A 15,291-nucleotide genomic window follows, 5' to 3' on the forward strand; every position below is an offset into this window, starting at 1 on the left:
CTGGAGGGGAGCAAAGTAAAACAGGGATGCAGAATTTCTAAATATTCCCCAATACCAGATTTGCAGTAAGTAGGGGAAGTTCCTCCTCACAGCTTCACAGGGATTACTTTTCCATTTCAGTATGTGTGCTGGGATTAAACAGTGCAGGCAGTCTTCTGAGCTGCTTGTGGTCCTGCGCCGCTTAACTGCTTAACTCAGGGACATGTGGGTTTTGGAGGGAAGCTGTGGTCAAACCGAAATCCTCAATATGACTGTACAAGAGTTAGAAGCCCTCCTTGGAAAGCCCAAGGAGACCCCATCCATCCCAGCTGGGAAAATTAAACCTGGGGCTTTAAACACTTCTTTCAAACCCAAGCAATAGCTCATTTCAATCATAACAGGGAGAAGAAACTAAAGAAGTGAGATTAAAAAGAAGGAAGAAAAAAGGAGTAACAGCACATTTCCCTTACCAAGAAGGCTTACCTAAAGAGAAAAAAAAAAGTGATATTTGTATACACATGAAAAACTTCTCAGCCAGGACCTTAATACTAACTCCATATTTAATACTAACTCCATATTTAATACTAACTCCATATTTAATACTAACTCCGTATTTAATACTGTCTCCATATTTAAGTGTGTAGCTCAGGTGAAACCTTTTCTTGCTGTGTGTCTGACTCCCCAGGATGCAGACCACATCCATGGGCAGCTGGAGAGAAGGGTCAGGAGAAACCCATTTGGAGGGGTCACTATGGGGAAAAAATGAGGAACACCCTAACTCTTCTTATCAGCAAGGAGGGAAAGGGTGATCCCAAAGCGTACGTGTGTGTGTGTGTGCGTGCGCGCGTATGAAGAGTAGACAGCAGTTACTTAGACATTTGTTCAATTCTCAAGAAGCTGCAGTTCGAAAGAAAGGAAGTGGTGTGAACTTTTCACCTTTTATCTGAATTCTATGAAGAGGAGTTCTGAAGGATTTCAACATTCTTAAAACAGGACAAGATACTAGCAGTCACTGATTGGAGCATGCTTTCCTTTGGGATCTATTTGGCCTTTGTTAAGAACAGCATAAGTAGCCATAGCCTAGCCTTCTCCATCTAACAGCAATCCTCACTGCCTGGCTACCTGGGAGGGATGAATTTCTGGGTGGCTATAAACTCAGAGGACAGGCATAAACCCTTCAGTATCTTCACTTCAGACGACAATCTGATTCTTATCAAGTAGAGGAGAAATCATGATGTCCACTTAGCTCTTTAAAGATAAAAGAGGTGAAGGAAGAACCAGAGATTGGGGAGGTTCATCTACAGTAAATCCTGTGAGAGGACAACTATGATTGAAACCCTACTCTGATTTTTGTTCTGAATGTGTGCGCCCCACACACTCTCAGGGATTCTCTGGGTGGGAGCCCAGGAACACCCTCGTGTAGACAGGTGAACTGATTTCTCCAACGCCACAGAGCAACTTGAGACACAGGCCTTTCTTCCCCCACAGAAGACTTTCAAAGTGCATTTCCCCCCTTGTGTTTCATTGTCAGACTCAACTGTCATGACTGTCTGGCTGCCTTGGTTCAGGAACTTCCCCACGGACTGGAAGAGTTCTATTATTTTCCCTACTGGGAACCAGCACAATCAGACCTGGGTCTCGGGGACACTGTTTTACCCACTGGGCATGTAGGGCAAGTGGAGGAAGACAATTAAAAAGGAGGGATCCCTTTTCTAGTGAGGACAGTGGAAATCGAGTGAAAGAAAAAAAGGAAATAAGAATAGAATTATAGATCATGTTCAAATAGTCAAAATAATTTCTGCTTTGTGAACAAACCATGACTTATTTTTAGCTTCATCCAGCCTGCCTTCTCCCTGACCTCACGTAAACTGCCAGACAGCAACATATGTGTGAATACCTAGAGTTTGACAGAATTTGATGGCCTCATTTTGTTGCCTTCCCGCCAATGATTCTAAAAGCCCAAAGAAAATTTTTTTACTCCTCTTTAGAACTCACATCAATACTCATGTCCTTCAGTGTTAGTTTAGAACTGGCTTTATGCAGCTCCCAAAGTAACAGCTCAGTCAGGAGGAGTCAGCAATGGATGCCAAAACAACTGGGAGAAACACTGTGGGGAACAGAACACTTACATAATGTACCACATATAAGAGAATAATGTACTTTTACAAAGGGAAATCTGGTTGTCACCACCTCAAATGATCAAACTTAGCATTACTAGTGATGGACATTCTGACACTGTGTACCTCCTGAAGCAATGTATTATGAAGTACACAGCTTCACCCACGAAATGTTCATGCCCAAGATGTTTTACCTGAATCGAATTGGGCCCCAGACTTAACTTCCCACTTGCAGGAAATACAGGAGATGGAGGAACAAGTCAAGTGCCATTGAAAGGGAACAGTCACAAAACTCCAGAATGTGGGACAGCTAGAAGGCTGTCCACACTTTCAATAAGTCAGTAATCAAAAAACCTGAAAACAAAAAGACAGGGATGGGAGGGGAATTTTAAACAGATTTTTTTAAAGACATAACCAAATGAGAACGTTGACTGGACCCTGGATCAAAAATAAAAACAAAAAAGCCACAAAGAGGAAATCTGAAAATGAACTGGATATTAGATAATATGGAATTATAGTTTCCTTATGTGTAATAATGATATTATCATTATGTAGAAGAATGGTCTTATTCTCAGGAGATGCCCTTGAAGTAACGGGCAAAGTGTCAAGATATTCACAACTTGTTTTCAAACAGTTCACCAGAAAAAGTGCCTATGGATGCACATATGTGTATGTCGAGACACACATATACATAATACACACAAGAAGGGAAGAGAGATTAGACAATTGTGGCCAAAAGTTATCAATGAGTCTAAGGTGAAAGATAAATGGATGTGTACTGGGCTTACAACTTTTCTGCAGGTTTAAAACTTTCCAAGATAAAGCTGTGAGGGAAAAAAAAAAGAACTGGCTTAATTTGGAATTTGGGAAGACAGAATTAACTTTACTCCTTAGCAAGGATCTAAGCTGTTTAGCAGTTCAATCTTGGCAGGTTTTAGTCAAATTCAATTGGTTCACTGTTCTGGTCTTCTAATTTGGGGAAAGAGAAGGTGGGCAAGAAGAAATGAAACAGTCAATGAGGCTTACTAGGAGGCAAGGAATTGAAGGATGTAAATCAGTACAAGGTAGAATAAAGATACTAAGGGAAAGAGACTTTAAATTAAGAAGTGGCAAAAAAAAAAAAAGAAAGAAAAAGAAGTGGCATGTCGGGCTTCCCTGGTGGCACAGTGGTTAAGAATCTGCCTGCCAATGCAGGGGTCACGGGTTCGAGCCCTGGTCCAGAAAGATCCCACAAGCCGCGGAGCAACTAAGCCCGTGCGCCACAACTACTGAGCCTGTGCTCTAGAGCCCGTGAGCCACAACTACTGAGCCCACGTGCCACAACTACTGAAGCCTGCGTACCTAGAGCCCAGGCTCTGCAGCAACATAGGTCATTGCAATGAGATGCCCGCGCACTGCAATGAAGAGTGGCCCCCACTCGGCACAACTAGAGAAAGGCTGCACGCGGCAACTAAGACCCAATGCAGCCAAAAATATTAAAAGAAAAAAAAAAAGTGGTATGTCATCCCAGGAGAAAGACCCAGATTGTGCACAGAATTAAAGAGTTCCTATGATCCAGAAACACAGTTGGAGTTGGATATAACCTCAGATATGCCCCACCAAGTTACCCTGGGCATCCATTTGCTCATTCATTACAGGAACGTAGAAACCAGTGAGATCCCAGGGAAGATGGGTAAAAATAGCTAAAGCGAAGGTAGCTAGATCCCAAGAGGAAGATGAAGTGAATTAGAATTTATGTCTTCTTCTGCATGAGTGTAAAAAGGAAGGGCAGAAGAGACTTAATTAGAATAGGAGAGATTCCAGCTAGATAAAAGGAAGAACTTCCTGCTCATCAGAATGAATGAGGGAGATTGTAGAGTCTGCCCCTGAACAGCTCCAGGGAGAGATCATTACATGCCCCCAGAGGTCTCAATATTCACCCACCAGAAGGCAGAAGGTTGTACCTAGAGAGTTTGAGCCTCCTCTAGTTCTAGAATTCTCCAACTATTAAAGGTAAATAAGAGATGGCTACTGACCGATTCAGCTAAATTGAAAGCCCCAGAGCCCATGCTGTTACCCGGGGCAAAATTAGTTAAGGGGGAAAAAAAGGCACCAAGTCAAAAGGAGATATGCCTTACCTAGGCTGATCAGACAGCTGTGTTGTGCGCTCCCAGACCATCTCTCAAACTTCCTCACCCAAGCAGGAGAGTATAAATAGTGCTCAATTTACCTGTGGCTCGCCACAGGCAGAAGGGCTGGTCACGTGGTAACTGCCGAGTAGACATCAGAGCTCAGAGGGCAGGTTTGCTCACTTGCTACACCTCAGTAGGTCTGTCAGGACCTCTGCTCTGGTTCATTTTGCTCTGGGCTGGGGGGTGGGGAGGGGGGCTTAAAGGAGCAGTTACACAGTTATGTCCCTCAGGGCCATGAATGTATAGTCACAGAACTTGCCTTGCCTTCAGGGTCTAAAATCTTATTAGGGTTAACTCTGCACAACCCTCAAAGCTTTGAAAACCTGCGTGGATCATTTTGTCCCACTTGCAAAATCTTCTCTGGTTATGTCCATCTCTTAACTTCTACTGCGTCCCCAGTTTCAAAAAGGAAATACCTGAGAGACCACTACATCCCACTTAGTGATTCCCTACCTGGCCCCTGGCATTCTGGAACTGATCCACCCTGACCCCAAATCCCAGGCAAATTCCCAGGCTGGGCCTGGTGGAAAAACCCCAGTGTGTGCTGGGCAACATTCCAGGGCAGCCCCTGCTCTAAAGCCCTGGTCTTGCTGGTTGCTCAGATCTCCTAAGGGAGGCTCAAAGGCTATATAGTGCCTCCAGGGTAAACCTTGTCTGAAACATAAATTAGATGGTCCCTCTAGAAAGAGCCTTGAAAGGTATGACCTTGGGAAGATTTTTCCTACCCTCAATGTCTGCCTGAGACCAATGATAACTTCATAACAGAAGGATGCTTGTCAGGTCACCTCTCCACATGTACTTCCAGGCACAAAGGAGGACATGGCAACACATACCACTGGATGGTGAGTTACACCATCTTCCCCTTTTACAATGGGCTTTGTATCTGCTCTTAAATCAAAAGCTGCTTAATAGTAATGACACCTTCTTTTATAAGTCAGGTAAAGAAAAGGCTTATCCTCCTGAAGCAAGAGGAGAATATGATCCAGGGAAACAGTCTGGGGTGTTAATTACCAAGACACCCCATCCATGCCTCTAAGAACTGGAAGGGAAAGCGCAGTGGTCCCAGTCCCCTCCAAACAGACAGCTCTGGCCATTTGCACGGCAGCTCTAACACAGACCTCTACACTGCAGACAACCCAGTAAGACTTGGGGGCAGCCTTTTCTCATCCTCCTGCAACCTGTCCGGATTCCGGATGCCATCCACCGGGCGCTGATTTTGGAGTGGGACAGAGCCAAGAGAATACTGGAGACAGCCTATATAGCTTGATAACTGCTTCAGGACAAACAATCTAACTGTATAAACTGGTGTAATAATATAGTAAATGCTCATGGGTCTATTTCACAGAACTGGCTGGAATCCATGAAAAAATCCTTTGATGCTAACTTAACCACAGTCTCACATTCTAGGGCGGCTGCAGGGAGGCACTTTAGATAAAGGACACAGAGTAAAGATTCTCCAAAAACTGTTTTTTCTATGTTAAGGAGTAGAGTCAGACTCATTCACTTACCCCAATCCTGGAAGCTGGTGGGAAATGTCAGTAAGCAAAAATGTCAGGAATAATTCTAGTGCCTTCAAGGAGCACAGATAGATGCAGAGCATGCGGTTTGGAGGGAGAGAATAGGGGCTGGGAACAAACAGTAGTGTCTGAACCTCTAACTCTGCTTAGCGGTGATTACCAGATCCACCCCTTCTGGGGCCCTGCGGTTAGTGGAAAGTTTTCATTGACAAAGAGTGAAGCCCTCCCTTTGTGTATGAAGTTGTAACTCCGCAGGCTCCTGTACATTCACAAGGCGGTGGGCACAACAGACCGACTGGTACATAGGCAAAAAAGCTGTCTGGCCTGGCCCATAACCTGACATTGCTTTCTAGACAAAACTCGACTCCTTTTCCCCTTGGATCTCTACCATAAAAATGCGAAGTAGTATTACTCTATGGCTCTGGCACATGAGAGTCTTCCGATTTCATGTATTTTAAGAAAATGAAGAGAGTTGAGTGAAGAGCAGAGTGAGAGTTTTTCTCAGAATGAGGAAGCAGGTTTCCCTAGAAGGTACCTGGACATCCTGAACATGCTCAGTGTGGATCAGCAGCCTGCTGCAACCCTGCTAACCCCGCTGCTGGGTCAATGTGGGGCACAGACTGGGCTCAGACACACGGCCGCAGGTGCCCAATGGTTCTCAGAACCTGATGCCAACCTTGTCCAGCTCGAGCAGCAGGGACAAGCTGCAGTCTCCTACTATAACAGTCAATACCTGGGCCCAAATCCTGCCTCCGCCTCAGTGTGCTACATGAACTCAAGACGAGTCACTTAACTTCTCTGGGCTTCGGTTGTTCTTTCTGTTAAATGGGGAGAATAAGAGATGTTATAAGGATGATAGAAGAAACTTTAAAGAACTCCTGGTACAGTCAAATTAGTCTAGCATATATTCATTTGTTAAAACTTTTTATTTGGAAATAATTTCAAACATATAGATGTAAGAATAAGACCAGTACCCAGAACACCCATATGCCCTCTACCCAGATTTGCCTATTCTTAAACATTTGACCCGTTTGCTTTATCATTTGCTTTCTTTCACATGCACTTTTCCTCACATACACACTCATACACATGCTCTCCCCTACATTCACACCCAGCACCCACACATTCACACTCAAGACACACACACAGACGCTCACATCCAGATACATACACACACTGTCCTTTGTTGGGGTTTGTGTGGTGGTCTGTCTGTAAACGATCAGGAGGGACAGGAGGGTGGGAGGTTCGAGGCGAAAAGAAAGTAAGGGGGCCGCGCTACTTGGTGATGGTCCACAGCCCTGCTCCCTGCTCCCTGCCTCCAATGCAAACAGCAAGCCCTCGAGTGTTCTGATTTAGAGATGAACGAGTACACGGACAGGGACCAGGAAAAGTACTTGTTACATAAGGTAGTTGGTCACTCTTTTCCTCTGAACGAGAAAAACCACAAAAAACAACAATAAAAGCATTTAGATGAAGCATGGAAATAGCTTTATTATGTAGAATCATTTTTATAATATTTGTTATAATGGGGCTTTACCTCATGCAGTTGGGAAATAACTGGGAAAGGAAGGTTCCACATAAGCATATGGTTATTAGAATATTCAAGAATTCTACACGAAATCTGGTTTTGTAAGAGAAATAAGGAGGTAAAAGCTGCCCATGACCCTCTCTATGAAGCAGGTCAGGCACTTCTCCATGACACCACGTCCCTAGTTGGAACTTTCTCCTGAGTTCAAGTCCCTTCTGGTCCCCTTAGTGGGCACACACTTGTCTCATAAAGGCACTATCACGTATCACAACGACTCTACTCCCAGTTAACCTAAAGCTAGGAGAGGGAGACACGCCCAGGCAGAGTATGGCAGGGGTGGGGGAGGTCTGGACCAGCCGTCCGCTACATGGAGGACTAAAGTGTCACCTATGACACAATGCCACCTGCACCTAGCCCCCCCCACCACAGAAATGCACCACCCACATTTACTCCTGAGTGCTTTTGGGGGGTTCCACATAGTCACACAGAAGAAAAACACCCTTTCCTGTAAGCTCCATCTTAAGAGTATCTCCCTGACATGGCCCCAAGCTCAGTAACCATGACCATGACCCCACCGAGGCAGGAAAACCCTGCCTCCTGGGCCCTAGCTGTCCCTGGTTAGCTTCTCATTCCACGTGGAAATTGCATATCTACAACCAGTTGGAAACACTCAAAAGCTGTCACCACATCACACATCTAATGTAATAACCATCACCCTCCAATCAGCTGAACCAAGTGGATAGTTACTTATGGGGTGCTGAAGGAACAAACAGACTTCTCTGCAGCCCATTTTCCTCTCCAATTCTCTTCTGGTCAGTTAAACAAATGAAGTTTTGCTCCTGGAATACAGGTATATAAGCAGAAGGGAAATAGGCCGGGTGTGTGCTGGGCAGGCAGCAGAGGATGCCAGCCTGAGGAGAAATTCCCCACAGACTCTGCACACATATGTGGGAAGAGCCCTGGATCAGGAGCAAAAGGGCGTTATTAGTCACATGGTCTTGGGCAAGTCACTTCCTCTCGGGGCCTCAGTTTCCTTATCTGCAAAAACAAGCAAATGCCACCTGCACCTGCAGGACTGTGGCAAGGTTGAATGAGAAACGTTCCAGGGTACCGACTGCGAGCAACAAAGAGCTAAACACGCAGAACGCGTTGTCAAAACTAACACTATCCACACTCTCAGCTTCCCTGAAAAATGCAGATGAATTTTGGGGCCTTCCAGGGTTGGGATCCACAGACTCTTCCTTTCCACAGAAGCAGCTGCTTTAGACTTCTCCTGTGAACACAAAACTCCCCAGGATTACGGTTCTAATGAGAAAGAGCCCAGGGGCTGCCTTCAGCATTAAGATGTGCACATACCACATGGATGGCCTCACGTGGGCCTCCTCTCCCCAACTTCGAAATCCAGACGACATGATATTGTGAAAGCTCTCTGGTTGCATCCCCTCTGTCATGCCAAATGCTATCCACTCCACCCTCAACTCCAATTTGTGTGTCATATCTGATGGGCATGAGTTACAAAGACAATCCCCAAATAGGGGCTGGGCGTCAGGTTCTCAGCCAGCTTGCAGGTGTAGGGCAGGGAGCGCATGTGTTATCAGCCGCAGCTCTCTCAAAGCCGTGTGGGCGATCAAACACGCATAGAGCACAGAAAACTCTTAAAGGGAAGGCAGTGTGGCAGGTTGGGGAGAGAAGGGGGGAGGAGGGAAGAGAAGCTGTCTTTCTTTCCTTGCAATCACATTTTCATTCTGTTCAAAGTTACCCACAACTGAGCAGGTTTATAAAACCATTTTGACTAAGCCACCAGGCCCGTGGTTGGCAGGGGAACACAGGCTCCATGGATGACAGTGTAGGTATCAGGGCCTGGGGAATGACAGTGAGCATCTCTTGCCAGCATTTCCCCCATTTGGTGGGGAAAAGAGAAGAGGAATCAGCAGTGCTTCATATAAAGGATGGTGCCTGCCTTGGGAAGGGGGGCTTCCTGCCTGATCATACCTCTAAAACCACCCTAAAGCCAATAGGCAATTCTGCACCCTGGTCTAGAAAAGCTGCTAATTCAGATTTTGTTTTCCTGCTTTCCTTTGCTATACATTATAGCACTACTAGGAATTTGGTGCAAATCTACCTGGAGTGAAAGAACATCCCGCATTCATCTGTCTCCTTGGCCTCTCACCCATATCCACATATAAGCCTAAAGCCAGGTCTTCTGGCTCTTTTACAAAATCACAACAAAATCCTAAACATTGGCTGTTTCCATGGATCAACCTGGTAACTAACGGCCCAAGCTCACCCTCTGGCTTTAAGTGTGCGGCGAACAGAACCTACAGGCCTAGCGAAGACATCCATGGAAATGCCACGTCTTCGCCACCAGCTGGGCTTCGAGCCCAATGACCAGGATGAATGGGAGACCAGTGATTTGAAGAGAGAACAGTAACACTTCGGGCAGGGTGGGGGGGCCTTGTAAGTAGCTAAAGAGGGGTATTATAAAGGGGGCACAGAGTGTGGGGGCCAGAAGTGGAAAAAACCATTTCAAATGAGCCTGGGGAAGTGTGGTTCACTCTCCCCACCCCTGCTGCCTTTCCAGCAACTCCATCCAACAAGCATTTATTGAGCACAACAATCCCCATCTGCCCTGGCCCTCCCTCTGCAAAAACACTCAAATCTGTTCAAGCTGCAGGGTGAGTTCCATTGCACTTGAACTTGAAACATGAGGTGCCTACCTTTTAAAAAGGCAGGCACACAATTTCCAGCATGGGGCAGAAGGGACTAAAGAGATCTGAGAAAGTTAAAGTACACAGCTGACTAAACAAGGACACACCAGTGCCACTTTCAAAAGGGAAGGGAGAGAGTAAAAATTTAATTTAATGGTAGGGAGAATAATATACTGGCCAATTAAAAAAAAAAGCCTACTAGAGACATCTCAGTAATTGTCTAATTAACCCTAACTAACACTGAATATTCCTTCACTCTATACCTCCTCCAGCTTGAATTTATCTTTTATTCACTGGTGCACATGTTAGTAATTTGCTTTTAGAGTTGTATGTTTAATCCTACCTTTGCCTCTTGAGGAGGTTAGACCTCCATGCTCTCCTGCATGTTTTCATTTAGGATCAGATGATGAGGGATGCAAGCGGCAGAGCAGGTGGTAATCTAGACCTACGCTCATTAACAAAGCTCCCCCCGGAAAAGCCACCCACCATTTGCAAGATAGGGAGTACAGGGTCAGAGAAGAGGCACCCCAAACTTATCACTCTGCCTGCCAAATACTGCCCAACTCTAAGAAGCCACATTCAGGCAGGCTCTGAGAGAAAACTCCCTCACCCCTGAAGCCTGCCGCTTCAGGTCGACCAAAGCCCCCGGAGGAGTCTTCCCAGGCCTCCCCCAACCTCCCCCCTTTTAGAGTGTGCAGGCAGAGCTGAGCCCAAGGCACTCGCCACCCCTGGTGTCAGCTGTCTGGGGCTCAAGAGCAGGGCAGGTTAAGTGTCTGCACACAGTCCAGACTTCAGTTCCAGGTTCCCCAGGGGCTGGAGTTGTAAGTTTTTCTATTATGAAATACTTTGATAGCATTCTTTTAAGTTCGTTGAAGCCACCCTTGATTGGCTGTGGTGCTCCCACACAGTAAAATTCGATTGAGGCGTACTCAGGGCCTAAGAATAAACATTTAAATGACTCCAAGCTGGGCATTCAGCTTTGTAGCGACCCTGAGGAAAAGTGTGGAGGAGAAAACAAAGTGCCAGGAAGAGTTTTCAAAACCAGGAGGTTCACTGAGGACCATGAGCTTGAATCCTGGGTGAGAGCAGCCAGCTGTGCAGAGCTTCCCACCAGACAGCTGTTCCCAAGAACAAGAGCCCCTTCACAAGCTCCACACAACTGGAGAGGAACTGGAAACAGATAATTTACAGCTTCAAATATAATCCAAAACGCTTTTCTCTCTGAGATCAGGATTTGTTTTGGACCCAACAATGTGACTAGATTTGGCTAATGTTTGGTTAATTCATAAACCAGCAAACCAAATAATGGAGCCCTCTGTGAAGACTCAACTCAGGCAGAGGTGGAAAGTTGACCAGATTCCCCACTCAACTTTGCTTTGCTTCCACTCTTCCCTGCTCCCTCTTCTATCCATCTCAGAGGGGGATAAAACTTACTAACTCATGAAGAGACAGTCCAGTCTCACTAAACTAACTTGCTGGTGGTCACCCACCTTCACTCTGAAACGGGAAGGAAACACAAGGTTTTCCCTTCCAGCCTTTTCAAAGGGCTCCAAGCTGCCTGTGGAATAAGAGTAAGCCCAGGTAAGTCTAGTAAAGCATTTGACCTACTGTCATATAGCATTTGATATATATGATAGTGTCAATAAGAACTCAAAAACCAGGCCTGCCCCCAGAATATGTCACACCCTAAAGTCTGAATCCTTTGGCACCAAGGCTCTATGTGAGAGCGGTAAGAATCCAGAGGAAGATGCTCCATTAAGATTCCCTGGTGGCGCAGTGGTTAAGAATCCACCTGCCAATGCAGGGGACACGGGTTCGAGCCCTGGCCCGGGAAGATCCACATGCCACGGAGCAACTAAGCCCGTGTGCCACAACTACTGAGCCTGTGCTCTAGAGCTCATGAGCCACAACTACTGAGCCCGTGTGCCACAACTACTGAAGCCCGTATGCTTAGAGCCCATGCTCCACAACGAGAAGCCACCGCAATGAAAAGCCCACGCACTGCAACCAAGAGTAGCTCGCCACAACTAGAGAAAAGCCTGTGCGCAGCAACGAAGACCCAACACAGCCAAAACTAAAACAAATAAAATAAATAGATTAAAAAAAAAAAAAGAGCCATGGAATAGTGTGGCCTTGGTGCCCATCACGTCATTCATTATAAACTAGCAGAAAATGAAGGTAAAGTGTTCTCTGGCTATTAAAGCCCACCAACCACTTTGGCAACGCTCATATTGCCACCACAACTATGAAAATTTTGCAATCAATCCCGCCTCAAATTTTCTAGAGGACAATCTATATCTAGAACCAGAGAGAACAATGCCCTCTTACAGCCACACCCCACTGTTGTTCTCAGCCCTTCTCCATTTGACCTCAAATGGTTTAAAAAATCCTCGCTCTATGTGACCTGTGGAGAGCTTCCGTATGTATAATCCCTTACTGTCCAAAATACTGAAGAACACATGGACGCACTCTCCTTTGGGTACCAAAAAGATAAAGTAGTTAGGCACCTTAGCCCCCAGTTTCAAGATGCCATCATTGGTGATAACATTTAAGAGTCAGATATTTCAGCAGGGCATTTTGCTGACCATGTGCCTAGTGCTAGCAAAGCTGTCAAAAGCAAGCTAGCAGTGTCAGGCTGGGAAGTGCCTGGTGTTTGATGCCTCCCAAACAGAAGCTGCCTCAATCACAGGTTTTCAAAGCACAATTGTAGCTCTTAAAGGATTTTAACTGCAGCCCAAGCTTCATTATAGCAAGATGGCTCCGTGGCATAGAAAAATTACACTCTATTCTAATCTCCAGGCTGTTTCAAACCAAGGACCATGGTTTGATGAGGGCTTCGTCTCAGAGCTTCGAATAAGCAACCTCCTTTATGTGGTTCCATACCTCTCTAAACACCCATCCCCTAAGGACTAAGTTTACAAGAGCACTGCAAGGAAAGGAGTTTAATAATTACGAATAGCATTTAATAACAATGCTGCCTTACATTCATTGAGACAACCATCCTGGAGAACCTAATGGACATTTGAAATAAACCTTTCCTATGTCCCTGTGAGGAAGTCAGTACTTGAGGGCAGCCATGACTACCACCAGCTCTCAATGATCTGTTCAGAAAAATAAAAGGTAAGGAGAAAAATCCAAAACAGGAGATAAGCCTAAAGTAATTTCCAACTGATTTTGAAATATGTTCACTGCAGTTGTGGGTTGTTAGATTTGGAAGGAGGGTAAGAGGGGAGGAGATGCAAATTTGCCTAACAGTTAAGCTTTTATGTAAATCTAAACTAGTTTATATCTACCGAACACATGTCACCTGACAAGGGTGGGGGTGGGCAGCATGGATTCACATGTGCTGATCTTCTATAAAGATTGAGAACTGACTGGAAGCTGATGATCCCCCTTTCTTTTTCCCTAAAATATGAGTGGGGATACAGGCTTCTTAGTTTTCTTTACCCCCTTAGGATTTTCTGCAGAGGTGTAACTACACACATTTGAAACTCATCTTTTTAATAGGAGTATTGGTCAGGAACATCGTTGAAGACAACGAGTAGGCCAATTTTTTTCTGAAAAGTGTCATGTAGTAAGTATTTTAGGTTTTGTGGGCTATTCCGTCTCTATCACAACTACTCAACTCTGTCATTGTGCGCAACTACTCAAATTCTGTCAGTGTGCAAAAGCAGCCACAGTCAATACCTAAATGAAGGAGCAGGGCTCCATGCGTTCCAATAAACCTTTATTTACGAAAACAGGCAGAGGCTTGGATTTGGTCTGCAGGCCATAGTGCCAAACCCCGGTTTAAGAAGAGTCTGGTGGGCAGAGGAGGCACTGGACTCCCCCAGCACCCAGCTGGCCAGCGGGGCTGGTCCACTAGAGAAGAACTTGCAAAGCTGTATTGAACATTAGCTTCTGGACATGGATATGGAGACACTGAACAGAATAGGTAAGACTGGAACCCAGAACAATTCACCTCCTAGCCCCGTTTTGTCCATCATCAGTGGTCCTGGAAGAATATAAAAGTCAGCAGCCTCCAAGTGACTAAAGACATAAACGAGAATTTAATTAAAGGGGAAATTGAAGTAAGAAATTTATCCTGGATTTCTGTTACCCACTAGTAGCTCTTAGCATCTTAGAGTTGACCTTCATTTTTCTCTCCACTCTCTTCTACCTTCCACACCCCTCGCCCAGGCTTGTAAAAATGAAGCCATTCCTCACTTTATGAAGACATCCCTTACAGATAAATGGCCACAGAAGGTAAATCCTGCTCTTTACATCATAACTCTTTTTTTTTAAAACAACATCTAATATACCTAGTCAAGAACACAACAGGGTGTGTGGTGGAGAGATAACTGCACAGCCCTGAACACTACGTCACTTTGAGATGGGAAACAGAAAGTGACGACACTTAATTGTTCCTAAAACTCCGTCTCAGCTCACATGTTTTTTTAAACAGTTGGGTTTCACAGCCCTGTTTAGAAAGCTCATTTTAAAAGATGAGCAAATAAAAGTGCAAGGGGAGGCCCTGAAATTCTGAAACCCGCAGTACTGGTTTCAGACCAATATGGGTTTGCTCTTTGAAGCCTGAAAAGGCAATGGGCTCTGGCCAACAGTGCTCTCACCTTGGCTGGGTGGAGAGAATAACAACAATATAAGCAGTAGCAAACACTTCAGAGTACCTTCTACTTGCCAGGCACTGTTCTAAGCACTTTATAGTTACTGACTCATTTGATTCTTATGATGTAGATGATATTATTCACACTTTACAGATGAGAATACTGAGGCACAGAAGTTACTTAACTTCCTCCAAGCCACACAGCTAGGAAAAGGATTCAACACCCAGGTAACTGGCACGCAAAGCCATTCTCTTAAGGGTTTATGACTGCAAGGCTTTTACTTCTATCACATATATCCTATGGGCCCAAAGGAAACCACTTCTGCCACTTCTCAAGGCCGAGGAATGGAAACAATCTGAACACACATAAAGGTAAAAGTTAACATTCAGAAGACCTGATGTGCTCCCAAACCAAAGGCCAGGAACATCTCCTTAATGTCTGGCCACAAAGAACTCCACAGGTTCAGGCCACTCTTTCCTCCTCCTGTCTTTCCTCTCTCCTGCCTCACTGAGAACTATAGATAATCCCACTACAGACCAGGTAAGTGCCTTATTAGGGTCTCTGGGATACTAATAAGTGGAGAAACAATCCATCAGCCCAATCCATAAGCAAGAGATCACCCAATCTGCCTTAAATCACCCAACAAATTGTGCAGAGCTCTAGCTTC

The 15,291-nt window shown here is 45.3% G+C and overlaps 1 protein-coding gene across 6 annotated transcripts in view; it reads right to left on the bottom strand.

Moving 5' to 3' along the window:
• Positions 1 to 15,291, bottom strand: part of FAM117A (family with sequence similarity 117 member A) — a 64,050-nt gene that overhangs the window by 25,841 nt on the left and 22,918 nt on the right. Inside the window, exon 1 of one of the 6 annotated variants that reach the window (XM_059997337.1) lies at positions 4,306 to 4,440. The exons of the other annotated variants lie outside the window; for them this stretch is intronic. Within the exon in view, the coding sequence (XP_059853320.1) occupies positions 4,306 to 4,360 (55 nt within the window). The 5' untranslated portion in view covers positions 4,361 to 4,440. Of the gene's footprint in view, positions 1 to 4,305; positions 4,441 to 15,291 lie in introns of those variants that run through there. 6 annotated transcript variants of the gene reach the window in all.

The sequence above is a fragment of the Delphinus delphis genome, chromosome 19 (genome assembly GCF_949987515.2).
Source record: "Delphinus delphis chromosome 19, mDelDel1.2, whole genome shotgun sequence".
Taxonomy (NCBI): Eukaryota; Metazoa; Chordata; class Mammalia; order Artiodactyla; family Delphinidae; genus Delphinus; species Delphinus delphis.